At 40.1% G+C, this 16,311-nt stretch overlaps 2 protein-coding genes across 2 annotated transcripts; both read right to left on the reverse strand.

Moving 5' to 3' along the window:
- Positions 1-604: 604 nt before the first annotated feature.
- On the reverse strand, positions 605-2,227 carry LOC145432756 (general transcription factor II-I repeat domain-containing protein 2-like). Its single transcript, XM_080309580.1, has one exon. It carries the CDS (start codon positions 2,225-2,227, stop codon positions 605-607), a length of 1,623 nt encoding a protein of 540 aa, XP_080165706.1.
- Positions 2,228-8,848: 6,621 nt separating this feature from the next.
- On the reverse strand, positions 8,849-10,471 carry LOC145432757 (general transcription factor II-I repeat domain-containing protein 2-like). The gene has a single exon (XM_080309581.1). The coding sequence runs from the start codon at positions 10,469-10,471 to the stop codon at positions 8,849-8,851; it is 1,623 nt and encodes a 540-aa protein (XP_080165707.1).
- Positions 10,472-16,311: the final 5,840 nt, after the last annotated feature.

Here is a 16,311-nt window from a genome sequence, read left to right on the forward strand (position 1 = left end):
CAAACTTTGACATTTTTGGGGGTATGAAATTTACCAAGATTTCTCTATGTTCCCGAAGGCCTAGAACTACAATTCCGGTATCAGAGTGTCTAACTCTGAAAGTTACATCGATTGCACGCAATAACTTTTCCCTGGCTATTGTACTTAGAGAGATATTGGCAAACTTTGACATTTTTGGGGGTATGAAATTTACCATGATTTCTCTATGTTCCCGAAGGCCTAGAACAGAGGTGGGCAACCTTTTTGGCGTCCACGGCCGCATTTCGAATACTTCGGCGCCATACGGCCGCCAGCCATATGTGAGTTGACTAAAAAAATCTAAATCTTCCGTTTTGAATCCCGAAATACCCGTTAACGTTATTTGGGTTGATAAAGTCAACCATACCCATTGTCGTCGCGAATGCCGAAATCCACATTTCACGCCACTTTAGTGCAATCCACAAGCATAAAGACGCGGTATAATTGCCTACGAAGACATTTGGCCGCCCTCGGAGGACATTTTAGCTTTGTTTAAAAACTTAATTTCGACTAATCTTGTCATATCTAATAAATACCAAACATATTTTGAAACGAATATATTTAAGGAAAGTCTCTAACATTGAAATCAGTGACTTCCTTGATTTTGCATACGAGATGACAAACTTGCAAAATTGGGAACCTCACGCGACACCATAAGTCTTAGTTGCGACTCTAGGTTTCCGTTCAGTAAGCGAGTTCGGTACTCGTTTTTCAGGTATTTCATTTGCGAAAAGGCAGACTCGCACACGTAAGTGCTTCCGAAAATAACAAGAGTTTCTCTAGCCAATTCTCGCAGAAGTGGATATTCATGGGCCATTTTCCACGTGTCAATCAAATTCTCCTCGCACTTGAACTTTGTCACAAGCTGCTCATCATTCTTCAATTCCAACAGCTCCATCTGAAGGTGTGGCGGTGCACTTTCCGTTTCCACCAGGTGTGGAAAGGCAACAAGTCGTAATGTATGTGATATTTTTTGGAAATCTTTGAAACGATCTGCGAAATCCTGCAACACAGTATCAAAAATCCCCGAAAATAAAGTGATCAGAATCTTTTCTACCTTTATTTCGCAGCTGTCGACGAGAGACTTAAGTTGTGTAAAATGGAAAAAATCACGCTGCTGAATATAAAGTTTAAGGAGACGACATTTGTCACGAAAATACGATACTTTTTTGTACATGGTGCATATCGTTGCTTCTTTTCCTTGTAGGCTTCGGTTTAAAATGTTAACATGGGACAGAAAATCCACAAGAAACGCCAAATATATGACAAAGCTCTCATTTTGTAAGGGGCAGTCTTTATTTTTTGTGGAATAAAATTCCAGTATTTCTTCTCGCAACTGTAGAACACGACGAGATGTGTCTCCTTGGGACAACCAACGTACTGCGGCGTGGTAGAGAATGTCTTCTGCCGACGTTTCGCACTCTTGCAGAAGTTCTTGAAATTGCCTATGATGAAGACCATTTGCACGAATGTACAAGATGATGCGATTGACGTCTTTCAGAGTGTCATTTAAGGCAACAGATTTGACACTCAGGGCTTCTTGGTGGATAATACAATGAAGGTTTGTGAGCTGGTTATTATCGTACTCTTTCGACACGAATTCTGAAAATCTTGTCACAAAGCCATTTGTGTTACCTATCATTGCAGGTGCTCCATCTGTACAAATACCGCGAAGATTTTTCAAGTCTAATCCATTGCGAATGCAAGCATTCTTAACATCCCCAAATATGTCTTCACCACGAGTGTGGGTGGAGAGTGTTTCCATTGAGAGCAGATCTTCGCAGAACTCAAAATTTGGAGACAGAGAGCGAATGAAGATCAATAGTTGTGCAGAGTCCTTAATGTCAGTCGATTCGTCGATAGCCAGTGAAAATAAAGTTGCTTCCTCATTAACCTTTGTCTGTATGGAGATCGTCAACTGTTTGGCGATATCATCTTGCCGACGCTGAATTGTACGACGCGAGAGAGGAATTGGAGAATAATCAGTTTCCTTACCAGGATGAATGCACCTAACAACGTCCACGAGACATCGCTTATGTAGTTCGCCATCTGAATAAGGCTTTCCCGCTGCACCAAGATGATATGCGACTATATAAGACGCTTCGCACAACTTATTTTTCGACTGACTGAAAGCTGATATGCAAGATGTCTGCATTTGCACACTTTTCTTCAAACTTTCGAGACGACTTTTCCTCGACTCACCCACCATTTTTGCGTACTTGTGTGACGCATGACGACGAAAATGCTGCCTTGCATTATCTCCTTTAACAGTTTTGACCACTTGATTGCATATCAGACACATCATAGTATGGGCTGCCGTTTCTACCATAAAATAATCCAACTCCCATTTGATATTAAATGCCCTCTTCTCCTCTGTTACTGTTCTTTTTCGTTTTACTGACATATTGCGATGTAGACCAACTTTACAATGTAATTGGGCTATAAGGAAAAAGTTTTGTCTCAATGTATTATTCTCTTTCCGTTTGCTCAATACACCCACACCCACTCAATGTTATCCGCTTACCAAGGCTTTTATAACTACGGTTCAACCTATCGCAGTATCGCCAATAGGCCCCTCACATTTGGACTTCGCGACAAGACTGACTAAGCTTAGTCCTTGGTCCTCATACTTAACCGACATTGGCGAAGTGTGATGTAACAATGCAATAAGAAAACGCTAGGCGAAGTCAGCTTTACCGGCAACCGGTAGTCATGACAAGTGACGACTGGACATAAAATTATCCAATTCACTGAAGGCGTTACACAGACAATTACGGGTTCATGTTAATGGAAACTTTCAAGATTGTATAGAAACTCCTTCTGTCCACATACATGAGGATTGGTCAATTTCATAATGGTTGACTCCAATACATACAGATAAGAAGCAAATCTATATTTAGCAATCATTATTGTGCCCTCAACTCTCGATAAAGTGCACGATAGTCGCATATTCGTATCGAAGGAAGACTAATAAGCAAATCTGAAATTGAAGAACCCGGACGAGGACGGGGCTCGTTCACATTCTGACCAAAAACACATTTTCCCCGTAAGGATGTAGTGAGTTTGGTCCGAAAGTGAACGAGCCCAGCAGGTCCGTCTTTTAGTGGGTAGATTGCAGTATTATATTATGTCGATTGAAGCAGCTGGAAACGCAGTCACAGAGTATGCAGTGAAAGAGTTTACCACAGTGATTTAACAATACCCTCCATCGTCGTAATAAGTTTTATCATACATGTAACATATGATCCATCAACACACTGCCGCCAGCACATGCATTTCACATCACGCGCTCACGGCCGCACAATTATGCCTCCACGGCCGCATGCGGCCGTACGGCCGCAGGTTGCCCACCCCTGGCCTAGAACTACAATTCCGGTATCAGAGTGTCTAACTCTGAAAGTTACATCGATTGCACGCAATAACTTTTCCCTGGCTATTGTACTTAGAGAGATATTGGCAAACTTTGACATTTTTGGGGGTATGAAATTTACCAAGATTTCTCTATGTTCCCGAAGGCCTAGAACTACAATTCCGGTATCAGAGTGTCTAACTCTGAAAGTTACATCGATTGCACGCAATAACTTTTCCCTGGCTATTGTACTTAGAGAGATATTGGCAAACTGTGACATTTTTGGGGGTATGAAATTTACCAAGATTTCTCTATGTTCCCGAAGGCCTAGAACTACAATTCCGGTATCAGAGTGTCTAACTCTGAAAGTTACATCGATTGCACGCAATAACTTTTCCCTGGCTATTGTACTTAGAGAGATATTGGCAAACTTTGACATTTTTGGGGGTATGAAATTTACCAAGATTTCTCTATGTTCCCGAAGGCCTAGAACTACAATTCCGGTATCAGAGTGTCTAACTCTGAAAGTTACATCGATTGCACGCAATAACTTTTCCCTGGCTATTGTACTTAGAGAGATATTGGCAAACTTTGACATTTTTGGGGGTATGAAATTTACCAAGATTTCTCTATGTTCCCGAAGGCCTAGAACTACAATTCCGGTATCAGAGTGTCTAACTCTGAAAGTTACATCGATTGCACGCAATAACTTTTCCCTGGCTATTGTACTTAGAGAGATATTGGCAAACTTTGACATTTTTTGGGGTATGAAATTTACCAAGATTTCTCTATGTTCCCGAAGGCCTAGAACTACAATTCCGGTATCAGAGTGTCTAACTCTGAAAGTTACATCGATTGCACGCAATAACTTTTCCCTGGCTATTGTACTTAGAGAGATATTGGCTAACTTTGACATTTTTGGGGGTATGAAATTTCCCAAGATTTCTCTATGTTCCCGAAGGCCTAGAACTACAATTCCGGTATCAGAGTGTCTAACTCTGAAAGTTACATCGATTGCACGCAATAACTTTTTCCTGGCTATTGTACTTAGAGAGATATTGGCAAACTTTGACATTTTTGGGGGTATGAAATTTACCAAGATTTCTCTATGTTCCCGAAGGCCTAGAACTACAATTCCGGTATCAGAGTGTCTAACTCTGAAAGTTACATCGATTGCACGCAATAACTTTTCCCTGACTATTGTACTTAGAGAGATATTGGCAAACTTTGACATTTTTGGGGGTATGAAATTTACCAAGATTTCTCTATGTTCCCGAAGGCCTAGAACTATAATTCCGGTATCAGAGTGTCTAACTCTGAAAGTTACATCGATTGCACGCAATAACTTTTCCCTGGCTATTGTACTTAGAGAGATATTGGCAAACTTTGACATTTTTGGGGGTATGAAATTTACCAAGATTTCTCTATGTTCCCGAAGGCCTAGAACTACAATTCCGGTATCAGAGTGTCTAACTCTAAAAGTTACATCGATTGCACGCAATAACTTTTCCCTGGCTATTGTACTTAGAGAGATATTGGCAAACTGTGACATTTTTGGGGGTATGAAATTTACCAAGATTTCTCTATGTTCCCGAAGGCCTAGAACTACAATTCCGGTATCAGAGTGTCTAACTCTGAAAGTTACATCGATTGCACGCAATAACTTTTCCCTGGCTATTGTACTTAGAGAGATATTGGCAAACTTTGACATTTTTGGGGGTATGAAATTTACCAAGATTTCTCTATGTTCCCGAAGGCCTAGAACTACAATTCCGGTATCAGAGTGTCTAACTCTGAAAGTTACATCGATTGCACGCAATAACTTTTCCCTGGCTATTGTACTTAGAGAGATATTGGCAAACTTTGACATTTTTGGGGGTATGAAATTTACCAAGATTTCTCTATGTTCCCGAAGGCCTAGAACTACAATTCCGGTATCAGAGTGTCTAACTCTGAAAGTTACATCGATTGCACGCAATAACTTTTCCCTGGCTATTGTACTTAGAGAGATATTGGCAAACTTTGACATTTTTGGGGGTATGAAATTTACCAAGATTTCTCTATGTTCCCGAAGGCCTAGAACTACAATTCCGGTATCAGAGTGTCTAACTCTGAAAGTTACATCGATTGCACGCAATAACTTTTCCCTGGCTATTGTACTTAGAGAGATATTGGCAAACTTTGACATTTTTGGGGGTATGAAATTTACCAAGATTTCTCTATGTTCCCGAAGGCCTAGAACTACAATTCCGGTATCAGAGTGTCTAACTCTGAAAGTTACATCGATTGCACGCAATAACTTTTCCCTGGCTATTGTACTTAGAGAGATATTGGCAAACTTTGACATTTTTGGGGGTATGAAATTTACCAAGATTTCTCTATGTTCCCGAAGGCCTAGAACTACAATTCCGGTATCAGAGTGTCTAACTCTGAAAGTTACATCGATTGCACGCAATAACTTTTCCCTGGCTATTGTACTTAGAGAGATATTGGCAAACTTTGACATTTTTGGGGGTATGAAATTTACCAAGATTTCTGTATGTTCCCGAAGGCCTAGAACTACAATTCCGGTATCAGAGTGTCTAACTCTGAAAGTTACATCGATTGCACGCAATAACTTTTCCCTGGCTATTGTACTTAGAGAGATATTGGCAAACTTTGACATTTTTGGGGGTATGAAATTTACCAAGATTTCTGTATGTTCCCGAAGGCCTAGAACTACAATTCCGGTATCAGAGTGTCTAACTCTGAAAGTTACATCGATTGCACGCAATAACTTTTCCCTGGCTATTGTACTTAGAGAGATATTGGCAAACTTTGACATTTTTGGGGGTATGAAATTTACCAAGATTTCTCTATGTTCCCGAAGGCCTAGAACTACAATTCCGGTATCAGAGTGTCTAACTCTGAAAGTTACATCGATTGCACGCAATAACTTTTCCCTGGCTATTGTACTTAGAGAGATATTGGCAAACTTTGACATTTTTGGGGGTATGAAATTTACCAAGATTTCTCTATGTTCCCGAAGGCCTAGAACTACAATTCCGGTATCAGAGTGTCTAACTCTGAAAGTTACATCGATTGCACGCAATAACTTTTCCTGGCTATTGTACTTAGAGAGATATTGGCAAACTTTGACATTTTTGGGGGTATGAAATTTACCAAGATTTCTCTATGTTCCCGAAGGCCTAGAACTACAATTCCGGTATCAGAGTGTCTAACTCTGAAAGTTACATCGATTGCACGCAATAACTTTTTCCTGGCTATTGTACTTAGAGAGATATTGGCAAACTTTGACATTTTTGGGGGTATGAAATTTACCAAGATTTCTCTATGTTCCCGAAGGCCTAGAACTACAATTCCGGTATCAGAGTGTCTAACTCTGAAAGTTACATCGATTGCACGCAATAACTTTTCCCTGACTATTGTACTTAGAGAGATATTGGCAAACTTTGACATTTTTGGGGGTATGAAATTTACCAAGATTTTTCTATGTTCCCGAAGGCCTAGAACTATAATTCCGGTATCAGAGTGTCTAACTCTGAAAGTTACATCGATTGCACGCAATAACTTTTCCCTGGCTATTGTACTTAGAGAGATATTGGCAAACTTTGACATTTTTGGGGGTATGAAATTTACCAAGATTTCTCTATGTTCCCGAAGGCCTAGAACTACAATTCCGATATCAGAGTGTCTAACTCTAAAAGTTACATCGATTGCACGCAATAACTTTTCCCTGGCTATTGTTCTTAGAGAGATATTGGCAAACTGTGACATTTTTGGGGGTATGAAATTTACCAAGATTTCTCTATGTTCCCGAAGGCCTAGAACTACAATTCCGGTATCAGAGTGTCTAACTCTGAAAGTTACATCGATTGCACGCAATAACTTTTCCCTGGCTATTGTACTTAGAGAGATATTGGCAAACTTTGACATTTTTGGGGGTATGAAATTTACCAAGATTTCTCTATGTTCCCGAAGGCCTAGAACTACAATTCCGGTATCAGAGTGTCTAACTCTGAAAGTTACATCGATTGCACGCAATAACTTTTCCCTGGCTATTGTACTTAGAGAGATATTGGCAAACTTTGACATTTTTGGGGGTATGAAATTTACCAAGATTTCTCTATGTTCCCGAAGGCCTAGAACTACAATTCCGGTATCAGAGTGTCTAACTCTGAAAGTTACATCGATTGCACGCAATAACTTTTCCCTGGCTATTGTACTTAGAGAGATATTGGCAAACTTTGACATTTTTGGGGGTATGAAATTTACCAAGATTTCTCTATGTTCCCGAAGGCCTAGAACTACAATTCCGGTATCAGAGTGTCTAACTCTGAAAGTTACATCGATTGCACGCAATAACTTTTCCCTGGCTATTGTACTTAGAGAGATATTGGCAAACTTTGACATTTTTGGGGGTATGAAATTTACCAAGATTTCTCTATGTTCCCGAAGTCCTAGAACTACAATTCCGGTATCAGAGTGTCTAACTCTGAAAGTTACATCGATTGCACGCAATAACTTTTCCCTGGCTATTGTACTTAGAGAGATATTGGCAAACTTTGACATTTTTGGGGGTATGAAATTTACCAAGATTTCTCTATGTTCCCGAAGGCCTAGAACTACAATTCCGGTATCAGAGTGTCTAACTCTGAAAGTTACATCGATTGCACGCAATAACTTTTCCCTGGCTATTGTACTTAGAGAGATATTGGCAAACTTTGACATTTCTGGGGGTATGAAATTTACCAAGATTTCTGTATGTTCCCGAAGGCCTAGAACTACAATTCCGGTATCAGAGTGTCTAACTCTGAAAGTTACATCGATTGCACGCAATAACTTTTCCCTGGCTATTGTACTTAGAGAGATATTGGCAAACTTTGACATTTTTGGGGGTATGAAATTTACCAAGATTTCTCTATGTTCCCGAAGGCCTAGAACTACAATTCCGGTATCAGAGTGTCTAACTCTGAAAGTTACATCGATTGCACGCAATAACTTTTCCCTGGCTATTGTACTTAGAGAGATATTGGCAAACTTTGACATTTTTGGGGGTATGAAATTTACCATGATTTCTCTATGTTCCCGAAGGCCTAGAACAGAGGTGGGCAACCTTTTTGGCGTCCACGGCCGCATTTCGAATACTTCGGCGCCATACGGCCGCCAGCCATATGTGAGTTGACTAAAAAAATCTAAATCTTCCGTTTTGAATCCCGAAATACCCGTTAACGTTATTTGGGTTGATAAAGTCAACCATACCCATTGTCGTCGCGAATGCCGAAATCCACATTTCACGCCACTTTAGTGCAATCCACAAGCATAAAGACGCGGTATAATTGCCTACGAAGACATTTGGCCGCCCTCGGAGGACATTTTAGCTTTGTTTAAAAACTTAATTTCGACTAATCTTGTCATATCTAATAAATACCAAACATATTTTGAAACGAATATATTTAAGGAAAGTCTCTAACATTGAAATCAGTGACTTCCTTGATTTTGCATACGAGATGACAAACTTGCAAAATTGGGAACCTCACGCGACACCATAAGTCTTAGTTGCGACTCTAGGTTTCCGTTCAGTAAGCGAGTTCGGTACTCCTTTTTCAGGTATTTCATTTGCGAAAAGGCAGACTCGCACACGTAAGTGCTTCCGAAAATAACAAGAGTTTCTCTAGCCAATTCTCGCAAAAGTGGATATTCATGGGCCATTTTCCACGTGTCAATCAAATTCTCCTCGCACTTGAACTTTGTCACAAGCTGCTCATCATTCTTCAATTCCAACAGCTCCATCTGAAGGTGTGGCGGTGCACTTTCCGTTTCCACCAGGTGTGGAAAGGCAACAAGTCGTAATGTATGTGATATTTTTTGGAAATCTTTGAAACGATCTGCGAAATCCTGCAACACAGTATCAAAAATCCCCGAAAATAAAGTGATCAGAATCTTTTCTACCTTTATTTCGCAGCTGTCGACGAGAGACTTAAGTTGTGTAAAATGGAAAAAATCACGCTGCTGAATATAAAGTTTAAGGAGACGACATTTGTCACGAAAATACGATACTTTTTTGTACATGGTGCATATCGTTGCTTCGTTTCCTTGTAGGCTTCGGTTTAAAATGTTAACATGGGACAGAAAATCCACAAGAAACGCCAAATATATGACAAAGCTCTCATTTTGTAAGGGGCAGTCTTTATTTTTTGTGGAATAAAATTCCAGTATTTCTTCTCGCAACTGTAGAACACGACGAGATGTGTCTCCTTGGGACAACCAACGTACTGCGGCGTGGTAGAGAATGTCTTCTGCCGACGTTTCGCACTCTTGCAGAAGTTCTTGAAATTGCCTATGATGAAGACCATTTGCACGAATGTACAAGATGATGCGATTGACGTCTTTCAGAGTGTCATTTAAGGCAACAGATTTGACACTCAGGGCTTCTTGGTGGATAATACAATGAAGGTTTGTGAGCTGGTTATTATCGTACTCTTTCGACACGAATTCTGAAAATCTTGTCACAAAGCCATTTGTGTTACCTATCATTGCAGGTGCTCCATCTGTACAAATACCGCGAAGATTTTTCAAGTCTAATCCATTGCGAATGCAAGCATTCTTAACATCCCCAAATATGTCTTCACCACGAGTGTGGGTGGAGAGTGTTTCCATTGAGAGCAGATCTTCGCAGAACTCAAAATTTGGAGACAGAGAGCGAATGAAGATCAATAGTTGTGCAGAGTCCTTAATGTCAGTCGATTCGTCGATAGCCAGTGAAAATAAAGTTGCTTCCTCATTAACCTTTGTCTGTATGGAGATCGTCAACTGTTTGGCGATATCATCTTGCCGACGCTGAATTGTACGACGCGAGAGAGGAATTGGAGAATAATCAGTTTCCTTACCAGGATGAATGCACCTAACAACGTCCACGAGACATCGCTTATGTAGTTCGCCATCTGAATAAGGCTTTCCCGCTGCACCAAGATGATATGCGACTATATAAGACGCTTCGCACAACTTATTTTTCGACTGACTGAAAGCTGATATGCAAGATGTCTGCATTTGCACACTTTTCTTCAAACTTTCGAGACGACTTTTCCTCGACTCACCCACCATTTTTGCGTACTTGTGTGACGCATGACGACGAAAATGCTGCCTTGCATTATCTCCTTTAACAGTTTTGACCACTTGATTGCATATCAGACACATCATAGTATGGGCTGCCGTTTCTACCATAAAATAATCCAACTCCCATTTGATATTAAATGCCCTCTTCTCCTCTGTTACTGTTCTTTTTCGTTTTACTGACATATTGCGATGTAGACCAACTTTATAATGTAATTGGGCTATAAGGAAAAAGTTTTGTCTCAATGTATTATTCTCTTTCCGTTTGCTCAATACACCCACACCCACTCAATGTTATCCGCTTACCAAGGCTTTTATAACTACGGTTCAACCTATCGCAGTATCGCCAATAGGCCCCTCACATTTGGACTTCGCGACAAGACTGACTAAGCTTAGTCCTTGGTCCTCATACTTAACCGACATTGGCGAAGTGTGATGTAACAATGCAATAAGAAAACGCTAGGCGAAGTCAGCTTTACCGGCAACCGGTAGTCATGACAAGTGACGACTGGACATAAAATTATCCAATTCACTGAAGGCGTTACACAGACAATTACGGGTTCATGTTAATGGAAACTTTCAAGATTGTATAGAAACTCCTTCTGTCCACATACATGAGGATTGGTCAATTTCATAATGGTTGACTCCAATACATACAGATAAGAAGCAAATCTATATTTAGCAATCATTATTGTGCCCTCAACTCTCGATAAAGTGCACGATAGTCGCATATTCGTATCGAAGGAAGACTAATAAGCAAATCTGAAATTGAAGAACCCGGACGAGGACGGGGCTCGTTCACATTCTGACCAAAAACACATTTTCCCCGTAAGGATGTAGTGAGTTTGGTCCGAAAGTGAACGAGCCCAGCAGGTCCGTCTTTTAGTGGGTAGATTGCAGTATTATATTATGTCGATTGAAGCAGCTGGAAACGCAGTCACAGAGTATGCAGTGAAAGAGTTTACCACAGTGATTTAACAATACCCTCCATCGTCGTAATAAGTTTTATCATACATGTAACATATGATCCATCAACACACTGCCGCCAGCACATGCATTTCACATCACGCGCTCACGGCCGCACAATTATGCCTCCACGGCCGCATGCGGCCGTACGGCCGCAGGTTGCCCACCCCTGGCCTAGAACTACAATTCCGGTATCAGAGTGTCTAACTCTGAAAGTTACATCGATTGCACGCAATAACTTTTCCCTGGCTATTGTACTTAGAGAGATATTGGCAAACTTTGACATTTTTGGGGGTATGAAATTTACCAAGATTTCTCTATGTTCCCGAAGGCCTAGAACTACAATTCCGGTATCAGAGTGTCTAACTCTGAAAGTTACATCGATTGCACGCAATAACTTTTCCCTGGCTATTGTACTTAGAGAGATATTGGCAAACTTTAACATTTTTGGGGGTATGAAATTTACCAAGATTTCTCTATGTTCCCGAAGGCCTAGAACTACAATTCCGGTATCAGAGTGTCTAACTCTGAAAGTTACATCGATTGCACGCAATAACTTTTCCCTGGCTATTGTACTTAGAGAGATATTGGCAAACTTTGACATTTTTGGGGGTATGAAATTTACCAAGATTTCTCTATGTTCCCGAAGGCCTAGAACTACAATTCCGGTATCAGAGTGTCTAACTCTGAAAGTTACATCGATTGCACGCAATAACTTTTCCCTGGCTATTGTACTTAGAGAGATATTGGCAAACTTTGACATTTTTTGGGGTATGAAATTTACCAAGATTTCTCTATGTTCCCGAAGGCCTAGAACTACAATTCCGGTATCAGAGTGTCTAACTCTGAAAGTTACATCGATTGCACGCAATAACTTTTCCCTGACTATTGTACTTAGAGAGATATTGGCACACTTTGACATTTTTGGGGGTATGAAATTTACCAAGATTTCTCTATGTTCCCGAAGGCCTAGAACTACAATTCCGGTATCAGAGTGTCTAACTCTGAAAGTTACATCGATTGCACGCAATAACTTTTCCCTGGCTATTGTACTTAGAGAGATATTGGCAAACTTTGACATTTTTGGGGGTATGAAATTTACCAAGATTTCTCTATGTTCCCGAAGGCCTAGAACTACAATTCCGGTATCAGAGTGTCTAACTCTGAAAGTTACATCGATTGCACGCAATAACTTTTCCCTGGCTATTGTACTTAGAGAGATATTGGCAAACTTTGACATTTTTGGGGGTATGAAATTTACCAAGATTTCTCTATGTTCCCGAAGGCCTAGAACTACAATTCCGGTATCAGAGTGTCTAACTCTGAAAGTTACATCGATTGCACGCAATAACTTTTCCCTGGCTATTGTACTTGGAGAGATATTGGCACACTTTGACATTTTTGGGGGTATGAAATTTACCAAGATTTCTCTATGTTCCCGAAGGCCTAGAACTACAATTCCGGTATCAGAGTGTCTAACTCTGAAAGTTACATCGATTGCACGCAATAACTTTTCCCTGGCTATTGTACTTAGAGAGATATTGGCAAACTTTGACATTTTTGGGGGTATGAAATTTACCAAGATTTCTCTATGTTCCCGAAGGCCTAGAACTACAATTCCGGTATCAGAGTGTCTAACTCTGAAAGTTACATCGATTGCACGCAATAACTTTTCCCTGGCTATTGTACTTAGAGAGATATTGGCAAACTTTGACATTTTTTGGGGTATGAAATTTACCAAGATTTCTCTATGTTCCCGAAGGCCTAGAACTACAATTCCGGTATCAGAGTGTCTAACTCTGAAAGTTACATCGATTGCACGCAATAACTTTTCCCTGGCTATTGTACTTAGAGAGATATTGGCAAACTTTGACATTTTTGGGGGTATGAAATTTACCAAGATTTCTCTATGTTCCCGAAGGCCTAGAACTACAATTCCGGTATCAGAGTGTCTAACTCTGAAAGTTACATCGATTGCACGCAATAACTTTTCCCTGGCTATTGTACTTAGAGAGATATTGGCAAACTTTGACATTTTTGGGGGTATGAAATTTACCAAGATTTCTCTATGTTCCCGAAGGCCTAGAACTACAATTCCGGTATCAGAGTGTCTAACTCTGAAAGTTACATCGATTGCACGCAATAACTTTTCCCTGGCTATTGTACTTAGAGAGATATTGGCAAACTTTGACATTTTTGGGGGTATGAAATTTACCAAGATTTCTCTATGTTCCCGAAGGCCTAGAACTACAATTCCGGTATCAGAGTGTCTAACTCTGAAAGTTACATCGATTGCACGCAATAACTTTTCCCTGGCTATTGTACTTAGAGAGATATTGGCAAACTTTGACATTTTTGGGGGTATGAAATTTACCAAGATTTCTCTATGTTCCCGAAGGCCTAGAACTACAATTCCGGTATCAGAGTGTCTAACTCTGAAAGTTACATCGATTGCACGCAATAACTTTTCCCTGGCTATTGTACTTAGAGAGATATTGGCAAACTTTGACATTTTTGGGGGTATGAAATTTACCAAGATTTCTCTATGTTCCCGAAGGCCTAGAACTACAATTCCGGTATCAGAGTGTCTAACTCTGAAAGTTACATCGATTGCACGCAATAACTTTTCCCTGGCTATTGTACTTAGAGAGATATTGGCAAACTTTGACATTTTTGGGGGTATGAAATTTACCAAGATTTCTCTATGTTCCCGAAGGCCTAGAACTACAATTCCGGTATCAGAGTGTCTAACTCTGAAAGTTACATCGATTGCACGCAATAACTTTTCCCTGGCTATTGTACTTAGAGAGATATTGGCAAACTTTGACATTTTTGGGGGTATGAAATTTACCAAGATTTCTCTATGTTCCCGAAGGCCTAGAACTACAATTCCGGTATCAGAAAGTCTAACTCTGAAAGTTACATCGATTGCACGCAATAACTTTTCCCTGGCTATTGTACTTAGAGAGATATTGGCAAACTTTGACATTTTTGGGGGTATGAAATTTACCAAGATTTCTCTATGTTCCCGAAGGCCTAGAACTACAATTCCGGTATCAGAGTGTCTAACTCTGAAAGTTACATCGATTGCACGCAATAACTTTTCCCTGGCTATTGTACTTAGAGAGATATTGGCAAACTTTGACATTTTTGGGGGTATGAAATTTACCAAGATTTCTCTATGTTCCCGAAGGCCTAGAACTACAATTCCGGTATCAGAGTGTCTAACTCTGAAAGTTACATCGATTGCACGCAATAACTTTTCCCTGGCTATTGTACTTAGAGAGATATTGGCACACTTTGACATTTTTGGGGGTATGAAATTTACCAAGATTTCTCTATGTTCCCGAAGGCCTAGAACTACAATTCCGGTATCAGAGTGTCTAACTCTGAAAGTTACATCGATTGCACGCAATAACTTTTCCCTGGCTATTGTACTTAGAGAGATATTGGCAAACTTTGACATTTTTGGGGGTATGAAATTTACCAAGATTTCTCTATGTTCCCGAAGGCCTAGAACTACAATTCCGGTATCAGAGTGTCCAACTCTGAAAGTTACATCGATTGCACGCAATAACTTTTCCCTGGCTATTGTACTTAGAGAGATATTGGCACACTTTGACATTTTTGGGGGTATGAAATTTACCAAGATTTCTTTATGTTCCCGAAGGCCTAGAACTACAATTCCGGTATCAGAGTGTCTAACTCTGAAAGTTACATCGATTGCACGCAATAACTTTTCCCTGGCTATTGTACTTAGAGAGATATTGGCAAACTTTGACATTTTTGGGGGTATGAAATTTACCAAGATTTCTCTATGTTCTCGAAGGCCTAGAACTACAATTCCGGTATCAGAGTGTCTAACTCTGAAAGTTGCATCGATTGCACGCAATAACTTTTCCCTGGCTATTGTACTTAGAGAGATATTGGCAAACTTTGACATTTTTGGGGGTATGAAATTTACCAAGATTTCTCTATGTTCCCGAAGGCCTAGAACTACAATTCCGGTATCAGAGTGTCTAACTCTGAAAGTTACATCGATTGCACGCAATAACTTTTCCCTGGCTATTGTACTTAGAGAGATATTGGCAAACTTTGACATTTTTGGGGGTATGAAATTTACCAAGATTTCTCTATGTTCCCGAAGGCCTAGAACTACAATTCCGGTATCAGAGTGTCTAACTCTGAAAGTTACATCGATTGCACGCAATAACTTTTCCCTGGCTATTGTACTTAGAAAGATATTGGCAAACTTTGACATTTTTGGGGGTATGAAATTTACCAAGATTTCTCTATGTTCCCGAAGGCCTAGAACTACAATTCCGGTATCAGAGTGTCTAACTCTGAAAGTTACATCGATTGCACGCAATAACTTTTCCCTGGCTATTGTACTTAGAGAGATATTGGCAAACTTTGACATTTTTGGGGGTATGAAATTTACCAAGATTTCTCTATGTTCCCGAAGGCCTAGAACTACAATTCCGGTATCAGAGTGTCTAACTCTGAAAGTTACATCGATTGCACGCAATAACTTTTCCCTGGCTATTGTACTTAGAGAGATATTGGCAAACTTTGACATTTTTGGGGGTATGAAATTTACCAAGATTTCTCTATGTTCCCGAAGGCCTAGAACTACAATTCCGGTATCAGAGTGTCTAACTCTGAAAGTTACATCGATTGCACGCAATAACTTTTCCCTGGCTATTGTACTTAGAGAGATATTGGCAAACTTTGACATTTTTGGGGGTATGAAATTTACCAAGATTTCTCTATGTTCCCGAAGGCCTAGAACTACAATTCCGGTATCAGAGTGTCTAACTCTGAAAGTTACATCGATTGCACGCAATAACTTTTCCCTGGCTATT

This window comes from Botryllus schlosseri, unplaced genomic scaffold (genome assembly GCF_051294905.1).
Source record: "Botryllus schlosseri isolate E-star unplaced genomic scaffold, Bs_hap1 Bs141a, whole genome shotgun sequence".
Lineage (NCBI taxonomy): Eukaryota > Metazoa > Chordata > Ascidiacea > Stolidobranchia > Styelidae > Botryllus > Botryllus schlosseri.